Source organism: Chaetodon auriga, chromosome 17 (assembly GCF_051107435.1).
Source record: "Chaetodon auriga isolate fChaAug3 chromosome 17, fChaAug3.hap1, whole genome shotgun sequence".
Taxonomy (NCBI): domain Eukaryota; kingdom Metazoa; phylum Chordata; class Actinopteri; order Chaetodontiformes; family Chaetodontidae; genus Chaetodon; species Chaetodon auriga.
Genome location: NC_135090.1, coordinates 13,225,331 through 13,242,365, shown reverse-complemented (window position 1 = coordinate 13,242,365; position 17,035 = coordinate 13,225,331). Strand labels below are relative to the sequence as shown.

The 17,035-nt window shown below is 43.4% G+C and overlaps 1 protein-coding gene across 2 annotated transcripts; it reads left to right on the top strand.

The window, feature by feature from the left end:
* Window positions 1–387: 387 nt before the first annotated feature.
* On the top strand, window positions 388–16,787 carry nup153 (nucleoporin 153). Of its 2 annotated transcripts, none has more exons than XM_076754714.1 (22): window positions 388–499; window positions 3,867–4,089; window positions 4,263–4,538; window positions 5,667–5,806; window positions 6,589–6,717; window positions 6,995–7,111; window positions 7,532–7,576; window positions 7,821–7,874; window positions 9,218–9,358; window positions 9,450–9,502; window positions 9,792–9,927; window positions 10,078–10,236; window positions 10,344–10,442; window positions 10,537–10,621; window positions 10,706–10,807; window positions 10,894–11,559; window positions 11,719–11,910; window positions 12,136–13,089; window positions 13,628–14,053; window positions 14,221–14,439; window positions 14,590–14,773; window positions 15,145–16,787. In XM_076754714.1, exons 1-22 carry the CDS (start codon window positions 422–424, stop codon window positions 15,230–15,232), a joined length of 4,566 nt encoding a protein of 1,521 aa, XP_076610829.1. In that variant the 5' UTR covers window positions 388–421; the 3' UTR covers window positions 15,233–16,787. The 2 variants fall into 2 exon arrangements, with proteins under 2 accessions (XP_076610829.1, XP_076610831.1); XM_076754716.1 differs by having other exon boundaries at window positions 404–499; window positions 3,870–4,089.
* Window positions 16,788–17,035: the final 248 nt, after the last annotated feature.

The following is a 17,035-nucleotide window of genomic DNA, read 5'->3' as shown; positions in this document are numbered from 1 at the left end:
TTTTTTATTTTTTTTGCCGTGAAACATGAGGAAATTTTTAAAAATGTCTGTCATATTTTCAAAACCAGAGATCTAGTTTTCTCCGACCAGAAGTATAAAATCCAACGAAAATCGGGTTGACTAATTGATTGATCGTCTATAATTTTCAGCTTTAATATGTTAGAATTACTCAATTCTGTTTCTCATTGATTAATATGAAGGGATTAATATAAACAGAAAAATAATAAAAACCATGGCTAAATAATCATCGCATGACACAAAATAACCCCGTGTTAGAGCCATGTGGTGCAGCGTCCTGCCAAACCTACCTCTTTGTTATGTTCAGATACTACATTTCCCATAATTACTTTGTGTGTGGCCGCTGTGCTGGATGACAGCTATCCGGCGCCGAAACACCGATAGACACTCAGACGAAAGAGCCATGGCGGCCACGGGTGGAGGGAAAATTAGAAGCAGGAGATATCATATCGCCTCTAAACCTTACGCCAAGAGTAAACAGGTAAATTCAGTGAAAGTTTTCATCTTAAAAGCCCTTGTCGAGGACGTTACGTTGACTGCGGTGCCACTATCTCTTAGCTTTTGTTTTTGTTTTGTTGGAGACATTTTATGGCCTGCTGTTAGCGCTCGTGGCCTCCACGCGCTGCTAGCATGTCCAGGAAATGCTAGTGAACTAGCATGCTGGCTTACAGGTTTGCAATATCAGAGAGACTTGACAGGTCAAACCAAGGCACAGTGAGTCGTGTAGACTAGTTAACAAGTGTTTGGTAAAGTACAGTTGCACGCTTGACACGTTGAGATGACCAATCTTGGCTTTATTACTAAGTTCTTAGCTGTTAGCTGGTTAGCGGAAAGCAAGGAAGTCGAATTCTAAGTATTAGCTGATGTAGCTCATGCTTGCTAGCTGGTTAGCACTGGCGAGCAACGCATTGTTGTCTTCTGTTGTTAAGTTTGGAGGTATCACACCGTCGCCGGTAGAAGAGACATGATCATTTGTTCCTAAATTCTATCTGCGCACACCTGTAGGCCCTTGCAGTTCTATTTTGAAATGGTTTTCTGGCCTCTCGGGAATCATTATGGATGGTAGGCTAGCTAACGTTAGCCAAATCTCAGCCAGTTGGATTGCGCAGGAAGCATTGGCTGATTGGGAACCCACATGGTTTCCTTAGAGGATTCACTTGCCGTCTGGACACCAACTAATGTTGGCTTTAAAGCCACTCCTATAATGGTAACAGTGGACAAGACATGTCTTGATACATGGCAGATCCATTGGCCCGTTTTGTCGGTCATCACCGAGAATATTCTGGTGAACTAACTTACAAGTTTGTTTATATGAATGCAAACCTTTGACTGGAGAGGCAACTGAAGTGAAAAGCTTACTTTAAAAGTGATGCCAACGAGTTTCTTTGACAGTAGTGTGAATATTGATAGTTATACAACCAGCTGATCGTTGTGACCAGCTAAAGGTTATCAGATTGATGCTCATTTGTCATCTTCCCGTGTACATCTAGTAAGTTAAATAAGATGTGGGTGGATAGGCATTGATTATGGCTGACATATACCACACTTGTGGTGACTTGAGCCACTTTGTAGAACACAATTTTGTTAGTTACAAGATGGGGTCATACTGACTTAGGCTATACAGTAATTACATAGCGATTTAAGAGTGACTGTTATATTTTGGACAGTGTTGGTTTTGCTATGGATGCACCATGTCACACACAAAAATATTGGAAACGTCTCTCAGTAAGTTGAATCAGGACCTCTTTAAAACTGCTGTTTTACACTGTTAAGCAGTTTGTAGGCCGACCTAATTCACTGTCAACACAGTGAATACTGGGCTTAGTAGTAGTTTGTTGTTGTTCAGCATGTGTACACAGGACAGTCGGGTAATTTATCTTACAAATGCTGCTGCTTTACATGTAATATCAGTATCATGTTGTTGATCCCCAAGTCCTACTTCATCATCCTCCAAAATGTTTTATCATTAGCTTTTGACTCAGTGGATACATATTTGAGTGTTGAAACAAAGAGAGATTGATTGTGATCATGTATCATGGCAACAGCAAACAAAAGCATGAACTTGTAATATTTAATTTGAATAAATGCAAATATCATTTGAACAGTGCCTCTGTCATGGCATGTTGGAGTCATGATTACATCTTTAAATACTCATATATTTGACGAAATGGCAAATAACACAGAGGTGTTTGAAGTCCATACCATTTGCATCTGGACTAAAGTCAACCAAAAACAATTATCATCCCAATCTTGTGTACTGCTGTCCTTAAAAGGTGAGTTTAGCTTTTATTCAGTAGCTTGGTTTCCACAACACTGATGGTTAAAAAGCAGAAGGAACGTGATAAGACATGTAATGTTTGCACCATCGCTGTCTTGATTCATCTCAGAGCTTGCAGGATTGATTGTAAGTCATAAAAATTGGAACCTTTCCTATCAATACTTACCTCTCCACCTGGCATAAATGTAACTATACAACTGACTCAGCATCTGTAAGGATACATGCACATCACATTTTTTCACATTGTTTTTTGTTCACACCCTTAAATCCGTATAACAATAGCTTATGTAGCGCTAAGCAAACATGCACTGTGGTGGATATGACACTTGCTTTGAGTGGTTAAAGTCGTGTGTATTTGCACTTGGGTTAAAGTGCAGAGTGTCCCACAGGTGTATTTCATAGATAAGCCAAAAGCAAGAAGCACATATGGCTCTTATCTGGAGTTGAAAGCTGCCATGGGTTTGACAGCGTGTACATTAAGTGATGCACCTGCTAGCTGTCCCTTTTTCTCAACCTTTCCCTTCACTCTCTGCTTTCGTGAAGAGCTAAGCAATAATTTGATGAATAAAAACTGGCACAGAATTTGGACCAAAGGTTTACACAACCTTGTTCACTGTTCTTCAAAACCTCCTTCACTTTCATTGGTCATTGCATTCATAGATTTTAGATTTTGTCTCTGGCTTTGTCGTCCTCTTACTGTGGAGCAAATTTTGCTAAAGGCACAAAGGTTTGTAGCATTTCAGCAACTTCTGTGAACATAATATACTGCTATATACCTGGGTCTCTCAGCCCTTTCAAAGATGTGGATGTTTTAGCCAGTTAAGACGTGGAAAGCGCCCTAAATGTCGAGAACATTTTTTCACTCTCATGCTACGACTTATAGATTTTACAAAAAAGAACTTTCTTGCTGTTTAATAACTATGAATTGCTATATTTAATTGTGTTACTCTCCTTAAGTGTGGTGTAGGAGACAAGACTCATCCTTATCAACCAGAGCATCCAATACTAGTCCTCAATACAGTGCAAACGAGCGTCACTTGTTCACTGCTTCACAGAAGCATACACAGGGCCTGACCCAGTTTCTGTCAGACTGAGCTTGTGTTTTGTTTTGCACTGGGGAGGACGAATGGCTTCTCATTGCAAGTGGGGCTGTGCAGCTGATTCAAATAATGAAATGGAGCATTGATTGCTGTATTGTGTAAATCGCAAGAGTGCAACTGTTTTATGTGATTTCAAAGAGACTTAAGCAAAAATGATGCAGAGTTGCTTTGACACAAATTCGTTATATTTTTTAACACCACGAATACAAGTGTCAGTATCTTGTTTTCCTCAGTGTAGTTCGAAAAGAAATCAGCCAGATTCATCAGGCAAAGCTGTTTGAAATGCAGCGTTGTTTTACATGCGTTCAATTTTATCCAATGCTGATTGTCAAGGGAATTTTCTAATGAGGAGCCCACACATATTGACCTGAAGTGATTGGTCTTTGTCGTATTCATATGCATTTGTCTCTGTCCCTCACACATTTCATCCCTCTGTTCACGGATTCCTCTCCCTCCCATGTTTTTATCAGCAGCAGTCAGGCCTCATCAGTCGAGTGACAGACACAGTAAAGAGCATCGTTCCATCCTGGCTGCAGAAATACTTTAAGAATGAAGATGCTCCTGAAGGAGGAGGAGCTGTACTGGGGACAGACCAGAACTGCCAGCTGCCACCACCTCCTCCTAATGGCAGTGAAGAGGGACCTCCTCCCCTTGATGGACGTGACTCCCCGGAGCCAAGCACCAGTAACACAGGTTAGGCACTCAGTCAGTCTCGTAGGCCATCAGAAAGACTACTGAATTGTATGTCCTTTCATGAGAATTGAGTTTAATTCTGTTTATTTTGATTCACATTTTCGCATGCCAATTCTTTGGCGCTGTCAGCTGTACCACCATGCTCATCTCTGATTTCGTTTTCTCTTGCACAGAGCCCTCAACCAGCCGGGCATCCCTGAACTTTCAGGAGTATGTGCTTTCTCGACCTCCTCTGAGTCGCTCCCACCTCCATTTTCCTCCACTGGATGCCTCCTCTGCAACTATGGGGGCTTCCAGCAACCTTTTTTCCCAGCCCTCCACCTCCTCAGCGCCTGGACCCTTTTCCACAGGCTTCTCCTTGGTCAAAGAAATTAAGGACAACCTCTCGCAGCACGAAGATGATAACATCTCCACCACTAGCGGCTTCTCCTCCCGCGCCTCTGACAAAGGTAAGGGTGTTTGAGCAAAAAGTGTTTTCTTTGCATGTGGAGATGTATGTCTGGGTGTATTTTAGGCTTGTGCGATTGGTGATCACATCATATCTCAACAACTGAAGGGATGATCAACAGTTGGTTTGGTTATATAATATCCCCAAATACAAGATGTTACGTTTGACACTAACCCCACGTCTAGACTGCAAGCATATCCATCATTTTAATCTATGCAGATGTCTGCACCAGCACCATGCAGGCTCACGTCTGAGGACCGAACTGCAACCTGATGCATTTATCTGTGCCTCACGTATTATTTTTTTTTAAACAATACGTGTGTAAAGGTTGATGCCCAATAAAAAGGCAGAGAATAAATAGATTTATCTACATTTTGCAACCCTGGCAAAGCAGAGTGTGCTGCTCCCTGGAGAGAGACAGCCACACACCAACACACACACAGAAACACTCCTCTTTTGCACTAAGTTTGCTAAAAAAAAAAATGGAGCTATAGGAATGGCCTACATTTCCCATCACGCTGTACTGGACTGAGTAGTTTCTTATTTTGCTGTTTTATGTTTTAAAATGCAAATAGTACTTTTTGTTAGTATTTGTGATGTGTCTTTTGGGAACTCAGTGGTTAATGCCGGTATTTGTAATTTTTGTCCTGGTGTATAGTTTTAACCGTGAGTGAGGTGGCTGTTACATTTCTTGATACTAAGTCGTCCGTGATATTTCACTGGCATGGTGTGACAAAACTTCTCCCAAACTATAGGCCAGCCACATGCCATAGAGAGCCAACAGTCTGCAGGTTTTCCAAAGACTCTACCGTTTGATAGCACAACCTCCTTAGAGGGTAAATCACCTGCTGAGGCGACTGGATGGAGTGAGAATCTGTGGACTGCAGACTGTTCATAACACATGATTGGCCATCCCTGCGCAACTCATTATGCTGCTGTTGGTTTAAAGCCTATGTGATGATATGCTTTCTTTCTTTACATTGTCTGAGCCTGAATAGCAGCAACCACATTTCTTCTATGTATGGATTGGCTCAGGTCTGGAATATAGAGACCAAACATTAAGTTAGATGTATGCATTGGTGCTCTCTTTAAAAGGTTTGAAACATTTCTCTTTCTGCTTTCTTTACAGATGTCCCCACTTCCAAAACAGCGTCACTTCCCCAACTTTGGTCCCCAGAGACAGACAGAACAAACTCTGGGCCTCAGTCTGCCCAGTCCAGTCTGAAAAGGCCTGCTTTCAACCTGTCTGTGTTTGGAACTTCCTCCAGTGTGAGTGTCTGTCAATTAAGATACAGAGTCTGTTAGCATGCAAGTAATATTTGCTGAAAGAACAGATCTGTGCCACAAAGCTCTGCATTTTGGTGTGTCAGGGTCGTATCTAGTGTTGCACCAATGGAGCAGTGACCCATTTAGACAGAAAATGGAATTTGGTCAGGGCTCCCAACACTTCAAAGTCATGTGTGCCACAAACATCTACAAACTGCTCTGAGCAATGCTTTTTGGGTGTAGATAAATATTTAAGATAATGTATAACTAAGAGAATTTTATTATTTATTAACACAAAATATCTGGGACATAGGTGTTGCTGTTAGTTCTTCCACAGCCACACATTATCTCCAGCTTCATTTACTTTTCTTGACAGTACCAGGCAGTACAAGTCAGTCAAGCAACTCGCAGCAACGCGTCTGCTTAAGTTTTCATTCTGACTCATTTCTGCCAGGCGAGGTGATCAAAGCAAACTTCAGCGTGACAATGCAAGTCTGAGCTTGTTGTGTCAGATGTTAACATTACATAAACATGACAGGCAACAGTTTCCATATGAAACCCCACTGGATGGTATTCTACTTGCATCTTAGAAGAGAGAGAAATATTTGACTTGACTAATTAGCAGATGAAAACAGCGGGCTTTTTAGGGGCAAAGAAGGCAAAATTTTGGTTGATATTATTGAATATTGAAAAGATTGTAGGATGTATGTGCGGTTTTATGCTGAAAGCCTACTTTCCCTTAATTTATGCGTTGCAAAACCTGCTTTTAACCCCCTCTCTTCCAGTCAACATTCAACAACACAGCACTAAACTCCAGCCAGCTTGGAGATTCACCCTTCTACCCCGGGAAGACCACATACGGTGGGGCAGCTGCAGTCAGGAGCGCTCGCACTCGTCCTGGAACACCGTACCAGGTGAGAAGCATGTAGTATGGAAATTGAGACTCCTGCATGAAGAGCCAAACGATGTAAAACATTTTGAAGAATAGTTTCATTTTGTGAATGTGCTCACTAGGTTTAACAGTAGTTATATTCACTCTACATGTGCATCTGCTGTTCTTGGCTGTTAAGGTTTAGCAGTTTTAAGTAGGTGAGCAGCAATTTCTGACACTGACATCATTGAATGAACATGACTGACATGTGAATATTATTAATTTAATTTGGAGACTAAATTAGCTCATTTGATTTGTAGGCCCCAGTGAGGAGACAGATCAAGGCCAAGCCTGCTGGAGCTCAGCCCTGTGGGGTGACCAGTGCGACAGCCAGACGCATCTTGCAGTCTTTGGAGCGCATGTCGAGCCCTCTAGCTGTAAGTATACACATACACGCGTGTCATTTTCTCCTCTGTTCAAAATGTATTCCATCTAACAGTGGTTAGATTTGACAGTAATGTTGAGGGCTGCAGCAGCTAATTGATTCAAATCAGTTCTGAAAATCGCTGGCAACAGATTCCATCATTGATTTGTTGGGTCTATGTTATGATGAAATATCTGATCCAATGTGTTTCTTCTTTTTATTACTGTAGTGGCTTTGTACTTGCCTTGAAATGCTGGAAATGATAAAATTTTGCTTTTTCCCCCTTTCATTCAAGCAATAATCAATTAATCAAAATAATAGTTGATAGATTAATCCATTATCAAAATAGTCGTTAGTTGCAGCCCTAATAATGGTCCTGTGTGATGATAATATTTATCTAAAATGGGCAAATTTTAATAAATCTTGTCTACAGGATGCCAGGAGAATCCCAGCAGCGGCCTCATCCCCTCTGTCAACAGTAAGTCAATATGTTTCAATATGTTTATATTATGAGCATCTATTTTCAGTGAGACGTTTTACAATAAAGCACTGCAGGTGAACTGAAACACCCCAAAACATGAGAAAGGTGTTTTTCTATTCTCAGTATTATTCTGTAATGACAAGTATCTTTAACATGTTGAAAAACTGACATCAGAATCACCTGAAAACATCTTACTGATTTCGTAAAAGACTGCTTTCTCACATGAGTTTTTTCTTTGCAGTCAATGGACGGCACAAATCTCGATGTTTCACATTTCCAGTCCAAAAAGAAGCGGGTAAATACAGATTTTGAAATTCTTGTGATGATGTCCTTTCATGTCTGGTTTGTCAGAAACATGCGTTTATGTGTAGGCTTCCACATTAAGCCACGTTTTTCTGATTTTAAAATACCTTAAAGTCCCTGTATGAGTTTGAGCTCAGCTTCTCCTGTGTTTTCTGTCCAGTCAGTGTGTAGCGTAGCACAAGGCTCGGCGATATGAACAGTGATATCATTGTACTGACCCAGCAGCATTTGTTGTGGTTTGTCTTCCTGTCACTTCCTGTTCCACTGCCCGTTGGCCTCCTTTACACCCGTTAACAGGATTTCTCCTCGTGGGGGCACAGCTGTTCACCACTGTGTGTGTGTGTGTGTGTGTGTGTGTGTGTGTGTGTGTGTGTGTGTGTGTGTGTGTATGTGTGTGTGTGTGTGTGTGCGTGCGTGCGCGCGCTTTTCTTTATACATGCATGTACGTGCGAATGCCTGTGAATGAGTGCCAAAGTGCGCTAGACTCTATGATGTATTTGGCTCATGAAAGTATGAGTGTGTGTGAGTGCGTGTGTGTGTGAAGTGTAGTTCATTGTTAAATTGTGCCAGCTCTGGACTGAACTTGTTCTCAGTAATAACTGTCAGGCATTCACAGCTGCGACAGCTGCTTTGTAAACTCCAACAATGGTGTATTGACCCCTTCAGGTCCAAAACAAGAAGGCTCGCTGTCTAACGTGGCCATTCACGGCAGATTGTTGCTTTGGTGTTTTAACCTTAGCAGTGTGCAAAACACTTGTTTTTTTTCACCACTATCCTGGAAGTAATTTTTACAACCTGAAGCGAATGAAAACCATCAAAATCAGCCACTTTGTTTTCACTAACAGCTAGATATACTTTTTGTTATCAAAGTAGAAGTACCTCAGCAGTGTAGCAGTGTAAACACTGATGTAAAGTGATGTTAACTCCAAACTCAAAGTACTTTTACCCCCAAACTGTGCTCAGCTGAGGTTTGTCAGTACATTTATTTATTGTAAACTTCTTATGTTGTCTCATTCAACAAGTCATGTTCTTCTGCACAGAAACTCTTAGTCGTGCTGTGTGTTTAGCTCTGTTAGCTGTTAGCTCTGTTAGCCAAACACACCGCAGGACTCAGATGCCCACCAGCTGCTAACAGCTAACGATCACTTTTGTGAGTATTGTAGCATAATCAGGTCAAAAAAGGGTTACCCGTCAAAAGTGAATTCACTGCATCTAATAGGCCAGAGACTCAGGCTGTGTACCGAGCACCATCACTGCAAACCAAACGATCATTTGGCTCATGTGATCTTATTCTTGCCTTGTGTCTGTATTTTTACCACCATTTGTTGAATTCAGATCGATTCCAGCCTCCCGCCGGTGCAGAGGCTGGTGGTTCCTGCTGCAGTGTCGGTGTCAGGAAACCGCTCCATGTCCTTCAGGCCCACTTTGACTCCTGGAGGGGTGAGCCGACCTCTGGACAGGACCCCAAGAGAGACGGTCAGAAACACAGTGCCGCATTAAATGCAGCCAAATGGAGTCTAATACGAACTTGATGCTAAATTTGTTGCTCTTTTATTTCATTTTATAGCCCACAAGACAATCACCACAACTACCTGAAGCAACCCCAGGTCCATCTCAAAGGTAAAACAGGCTTTCTCTGATTGATTGGCACCAGGTGGAGTAGGCCAAAATGTATTACTGATCATACCGTGTGTGAAAGATATTTAAAGCTATAGAAACTCAACTGTGTTGCTTGTTTAGTAAACTTACCAAAATGTTAGCTCGTACCTGCAGTCTTTTTTGTTTTTGTGTAACAGTGCCCTAAAAAATTGGCTACTGCAAACCTGAGTTTCCTCTGGAAGTTTGGCTCTGTGTGTGTTTGGTTTGTTTTACTTACTGTACCTGTTCCTGTCCCCCCTTCTACTACTAGCACAATGGGTTCCAGCGGCCCAGTCTATCCTCTGTCCAGCACGCCTGCAGCCAGCAGCGTGAACTCTGGAGGCGGCAAAATGAAGAGAGAAAGGACCACTGCACGGCCTTCCTCTAAACGCCCTGAGGAGGAAGAAGTAAGAGCTTTGTGTCAAACTAATTAGATTCTAGTTTTCCAGCATTTATCGCTTTGATACAGTAACAGCTTTGATACATACATTTTGTATGAAAGTGGTGAGAAACGTTCAGCACACACACTGATACTCATGCTTGTCTTCTGACTTCAGGTGGTCGAGGTACCAGACCTTCCAACCATTTCACTTCCCATCAGCACCTCCGCCTTGCCCACCTTCAGCTTCACCTCCCCTCTTCCGCCTCTCACCACCATCAGCACCACCCCCAATGTCACGCCTGTTACTCCTGCTAAGGAAACAGTTACAAACGAGGTTCGTCCTAAAATTGTCTTGTTGCACTGCAATGCTACTACAAGTCTCATGGTTCATGACATTATTTATGCATTTTGCCTATTTACATGTTTTTTTTTTTTTTCCAGGAGCCACCAACAGCCTCAACACCTCCTTGTCTGCCTTTTACATTTTCCTCCCCTATTGTCAAGGCAACTGCTGCTAGCCCCCCTTCCTTTTCCCCCTCGGTGAGTACAGTTTGTCTCTTAACAATTACTGATTTATTTGTTAGACAACTGTTTACAATAGTAGTACTGATAACTATTGGCTTCCTGTTTGTAGGCTGGATTCACTTTTAGTGCCCCTGTAGCAAAGTTGGGTCCCTCCATGTCAAACGGGAAACTGGCCTCTCCCATAGTGGCAGCAGGTAAGAGTTTTCTGACAGTTGGTTGATGCTGATTCTTTGCCTTTCATGACAAAACTGGAAGTCTGACCTTTGTGTTTTCTACAGCGAAGTCAGCAACAAGCAAAAGCACAGACGATTTTGAAGGCCCTTTCAAACCAGCTAAGACCCTGAAGCAGGGCAGCGTGCTGGATCTTCTCAAAGCACCTGGTTAGAATCAGTAACTTTCGACACATCTGCAGTGTTATGGTTTACAGCGTTGTTCAGTGTTTTAATCCTTTCCTTGTTCTTTCAAGGCTTCGCTTCTCCTGTTGCTCGGACTTCTCCAGGCCCAGACAACACTCCGCAGCAGACCTCCACACAATCCACTGCTCCCTCCTCCTCCACCACCACCACAACCACCTCCTCCCTGTCTTCATCTACAGGGTTTGGTGACTTGTTCAAAGCCCCATCAGGCTGGAGCTGTGATGTCTGCATGGTGCAGAACAAGCTATCAGACACCAAGTGTGTTTGCTGTATGGCCCCACAGCCCAATTCGTCCTCATCCAAATCTATGGACAGTAAACCTTCACCCGCCACCTCGGTTGGGCTAGAGGGCAGCGGCACGAACACCACCACCTCCTCCACCACTACAACCGCCACAGGTTTTGGCACAATGTTCTCCAAACCTGCAGGAACTTGGGACTGTGATACGTGTCTTGTTCTCAACAAACCTGATGCAGTAAAGTGTGTGGCCTGCGAAACGGCCAAACCAGGGACGGGGCTCAAACCCTCACTGACTCTTCCTTCTGCCTTCTCAGCTGTTAAGACTGTATCCACGCCCACAGCCCCTGTTTCTACAGGGCTCGTAGGATTTGGAGACAAGTTCAAAAAACCTGAAGGAGCATGGGAATGTGATACGTGTATGGTAGAAAACAAGGCAGAGGACACAAAGTGTGTGGCCTGCATGACCGCCAAACCAGGTAATGAGAGTATGACCATGCTTATATTGGTATTTGATGTACTACAAAGTGCTGAATCTTCGGTTTTGTTTCTCCTGAAAGTGGAATTCAATTTAGCTTTATTTTAAAAGGCAGTTGTTGGTTTAGTGAAGCATCTTCTTTTCCTCATCCTCACAACAGGAGCATCAACAGGAGCCTCAGCTGAAGCGTCTTCTTCAGCCAGCACCGCTCCAGTGTTTGGGTTGGGAGACGCATTCAAGAAGCCAGAGGGTGCCTGGGATTGTGATGTCTGTCTTGTGCAAAATAAGGCTGCTGATGTAAAGTGTGTTGCCTGTCAAACAGCCAAACCTGGAGCTAACGTGGAGCCCAAAGGTAACAACAGTTGGCCACTTTTTGATTTTTATGCCAAAAATAATTTGCGTTTTTGTTTAAATCAAAAGTGTCCTCTTTGGCAACGATGGAACAAGTGTGTATATTTAACTGTCAAGATAGTATAGTCCAGGAATTTGCTTTGAAAAACCCCTAAAACTTTGAAATATGAACTGCACCTAAATTCACCTTTGCACCTTTGGCCTTTTTTGATTTTTGTGTCCTCAGCTTTTGGTTCGTCTTTCGGTTCATCAGCTGGTGGGACTTCAGGCTCCTCTACATTCGGCTCTTCTACCTCTAGTTCTGGAGGTTTCAAGTTTGGCACATCAGACAGTACCTCTGGTTCAGGATCTGGAGGTTTCAAGTTTGGAGGCTCATTGTCAGAGTCCTCCTCTTCATTGTCAGGTGGATTCAAGTTTGGAGTGCCGTTTGGAAACTCCTCAGCAGAAACCACATCTAAAGACACTACATCAGGGTTCAAATTCGGCAGCTCATCAGAGGGCTTTAAATTTGGGACTGCCTCTAGTGATGAGAAAAAGTCAGAACAACCTGCTGCAGGTTCTGGGTTTAAGTTTGGAGCCAGCAGTGGGATAGTGTTTGGAACTGGATCATCTAACACAGAAAGTACCGCCCCTAAGGGCGGCTTCACCTTTGGACTGTCAAAACCCGAGGAGAAAATATCTGACACCACCACCTCATCCTCTGTTAGTTTCACTCTATCTGCTTCCTCTCAAGAGAAGAGTGACAATGTGGCATCTTCAAATGATACCACATCAACAAACACCAACTCAACCGCCAACACAACTACCACCACTGGGTCTGTATTTGGGAGAGTGGGCGAGCCAACTTTGGCAACCACCACACCACAAGGGGGCTCTATGTTTGGATCCTTACAGGCAGACAAAGAGCCAGCTGCTCCCTCGTTTACCTTTGGGAAGCCAGAGGAGAAGAAAGAAGCCGCTGCGGCCCCGGCTCCGTCTGCCTTCGTCTTCGGTGCTGCTAGTAAAGATGCAGATGGTGCACCAGCGCTGGCCACGTCTGGAGGCTTTTCCTTCGGCAAGCCCAGTGCTCCAGCAGAACAACCTCCACCCGCATTCACTTTTGGCAAGCCAGCAGACAAAAGTGAAACATCGACCGCAGAGAACCCAAAGCCCGCTTTTACCTTTGGACAAAGTGCTCCAGGTGAGAGAGTTTGGACATAGATACTGTTGTCTTTCTGTTGATGATTTATTCTTCTGTGTCTTTTCCTTTGCTGATTTCTTTGAAGGAAAATCAAATTTGGTTGAGCTTAGATGTGGGTGACATGACATCACAAACATTATCCTATTGGAAACAGCCAAACTATCACGAGATTGTGGGACCCAAACCATTAGAAGCAGGTTTCTGACGGGTGGCTGCTTTAGTGGAGCTCCTCAGTTAACTTTAACAGAATAAGTAGTGGGGAAAAAAATGAAAAGAAAAATGAAGGTAAACACTCACCTGGATATTCCAGCAATTTAGTATTGCTTTTTAATACATTTGGGACTTTGTAGAGTGATCAAATCAAAGCAGCAGAGGCAGAGATTACCTGACTGACGACAACATTATGCTGTGCAGCTGTTTCCACAGCCTGAGTAGAATTCCCTCACCAGTAAACTGATTTCCGTGTTTATGGGTGGACTGCCTCGTTAATCACTGCACAACACCGCACGTCTTAATCAGCTGTTTGCTCCCCTGACAGATTCTGCTGCTCCTCCAAAACCAGCATTTTCCTTTATGGCTAGTAATCCCACCAACACCACCAATTCCACCACCTCGTCCTCTTCTATCCCTACCCCGAGCCTGTTCGGCAACAACACCACCGCCGCCACCGCTACCACCACCACCAGCAGCAGCAGTTCCACTCAGGCTCCAGCTCCCAGCACTTTCATGTTCGGTCAGCCCCCTGCAGCCTCTGGTGATGCTCCTCCAGCTAAAGCAGCCTTCGTCTTTGGCCAGAGTCAGGACAGCCAGCCGCCCGCCCCGTCAGCTGCCCCTCTGAACTCTACTCCGGCCCCAGCTCAGCCCTTCATCTTTGGTGCTCCTGCCAGTGCTGCTGCTCCTGCTGCTGCTGCTGCTCCATCCTTCAGTTTTGGAGCAGCAGCACCCTCTGCTGCCTCATCCTCAGGTCTGTACTTGCTCATGGTGGTCCTCTCAGATAATAGACCTGAGCATGGTGTCTATTTTAGGCTTGATGACAATGAGACATTTGCATTTGATATTATTGAATATTTCTTTTGTTTTCATAATCTGTCAATTTATTGGTATCTTCAACCCTGTCTTTTTCACTAACAGCTCCGTCTGCAGCTCCCTCTCCATTTGCATTCAGCTCGGCTCCCTCTGGTGGATTTGGAGCCAACCAGACTCCTTCATTCGGCACATCCTTTGGATCCCCTTTCACAGCCACACCTTCCCAGACCCCAGCCTTCGGAGCCAAACCCAACACCGCCCCTGTCTTTGGACAGCAGGCCAACTCCACACCTGTATTTGGGGCGACTACTAATTCTGCACCAGGTGGGTGACCGTAGTGGTTCAGTCAGTTGTCCTTGCAATCTGTCTGCAGTATAATGTGCTGACAATCCTCACAGTATGAAGATCTCTTTGTCTTGAGAAGGTGAAACTGTAGTTGAGTTTAAACATGAAAATGTGCATTACGTTCATCAGGTGGAGGATTTCAGTTTGGAGGGGCCAGTGCATTCGGAGCCACAAACAACACCTCAGGTGTGTTTACCTTCGGTGCTGGAGCAGCAGCGTCTCCTGCTCCCTCTGCCAACCCCTCCATCGCACCCCAGTCAGGAGCACCTGGAGGTGGATTCAACTTTGCACAACCCCCCGCATTCAATATTGGGTATGTTGCACTTTCTGAGTTAACCTTCATTCCAGGATTTGTGAAACTTTTTATTTTTTTAAGGATCAAAACACAAAAAAGTTTGAATGGATGTGCTAATTATACAAAAAGCTATTGGTGCCACTAATTCAGCACAGTAGATGATGATGAGGTCAAACTTTTGAAAAATCTTTCTTTTTGCTGTTGTCCATGAGAAATGTTTAAGTACTGTCACAAACATCTCAGAGAGATAACTAATACGTTTGTTAAGCATTAATATACCACTGACTGTCAGTGAACTAACCATCGAGTCTGTGTGTATTTGACAGCTGTTTCTGTTGGCAGTTATTGTTGTGATGTTTATAATAGTAAAAATGTCTTTTATCCCCCAGGTCAGCAAAATCCTTCAGTCCCTCTCCTGCTGGACAGCAAGCGATCGCCGGGCGCAAGATCAAGACAGCGGTGCGGCGCAGAAAGTAGAGCCCTGTGGACTCGACCATAAAGTAGACTTGACTTTGACTTGACTGTATCCCCTCTGAGTAAAGTCCTGGAAGGTCTTAACTGGACAAACACTGAAATGACTTGGCATGTGGCGAAGGGCCGGGGCTTGGGCCCACTCTGTGCTTGGGCTGGACGGGTGGGCGTATTTTAGCTGTAGGCTGGCCTTTCACGTGTAGACCAGAGCCGTTATTATGTGAGACCATCCCACGAGACTTCCCCACGAAAAGAACTGTTGACTGAACAACAACTCTGACTTAGAAAACAACAATCAAGCAAGGACCCCTGCTGAACATGATGAAACAAGCAAGACAGTCATATCTATATTTTCAACACCGGCAAATGTCTGCTAGACTTTAGGCATGACTTTTTGTAATAAAATTACAAAGGCAAAAACTGCAAATGTAAAGAGTTGCGAGTGTACACAAAATCTTATTAATTAGTATGGGTGATCAGGTTATGAGCTGAGAGGTAGTGAGAGCTGTGCGGCAAATCTTCAGCGGTTAGCCTGAAACTATTTAGACTGCTCCTCTAGCCAGGTGCCGCTGGAGATGTAGCCACGGTGTCAGTGCAGTGTGCTGTATGTACAGGGATGCGCGTGTAATCTTTGTGGTGAATGCGGCGTGCTTGTTTTTTGTTTTTCTCCCCTCTTATGTACAGACTTGAGGTGTGTTTGGTTTCTTTGTACATGCTGAGGTTGAGTGTCGGTGTGCGTATGAAAACTGAGCGCCTGGGCTGCGAGCAGGCGCCGCCACAGGTGAGCAAGCAAATGAATGTTTTAAACAAAAACAAGGGGAGGAAGGAAGGAGGGCGGGGGTTGGGAGAGGGGGAAAATGTATCCATGCACTGTGGAGGATGGACCGGGCCGGAGGCTAACGCCCTCGTTCAACTCCTTTAGGACTTTGTAAATGCATAGTTTCCAAACTCTGTTATATGTTTGATTCTTTGACCTCTCTGGTTCGCTCCACTACTCTGCTTTTCGTGCCCTGTCGTCTCTCACTCTCTCGTTCCCTCTCTCTTCCTAACTCCTTATACTCTCCCTTTACCTCTCTCTGCCTCTCTCTCGCTCCCTCTCTCTCTCTCTCTCTCTCTCTCTCTCTCTCTCTCTCTCTCTCTCTTAATTGGCCTTTGAATATTATTATAAAACCTGTAAATAGTGATGTTTTTTTTTTTTAATCTGTGAAGTTGAATTTTTGTGTTACCAACTCCGCATTCAGCATTTTTGTCTTTAGAATTTATTATGTAAATTCCTATATTCAAAGTTGCCCGAATCCATTTAAAAGGAGCTTAAATGCAAATTGGAGAGCCTTTAATGACTAAAGGTATATTGGCTTTTCTGATCCACTTTTGTTTGGACCAAAACCAGTATTGTACAAAGTATTAAGTATATATTTTTCTATTGCGTGTTTAAATGGACGAGGGTGACTTTGGATGATAAGGAAGTCAGTTTAATTTTAAAGCCATGATTATTACTGGATGAGTGATAAAATTAAAAACCATGGGTAATTACCATCAATAAAATTATAAAAAGAATTCATGTTTTGTGTTGTTCATTTTTTTTTCATACAGGACCCCACAGTATGGATTAGACCTCAACAGGTAAATTAGCTGGCTGATACCACAAATATGTTGTATATAACATAATCAGATGGATGCTTATAAAAAGCCTCAAGTATTAATTCAAAAAACATATCATTACTTCATGGCATATCATAAATAAGTACATCTCTTCAGTTTCAAAATCCTCTTGTTATATAACATTTTCTTCAAATAATTTTTTTTGAC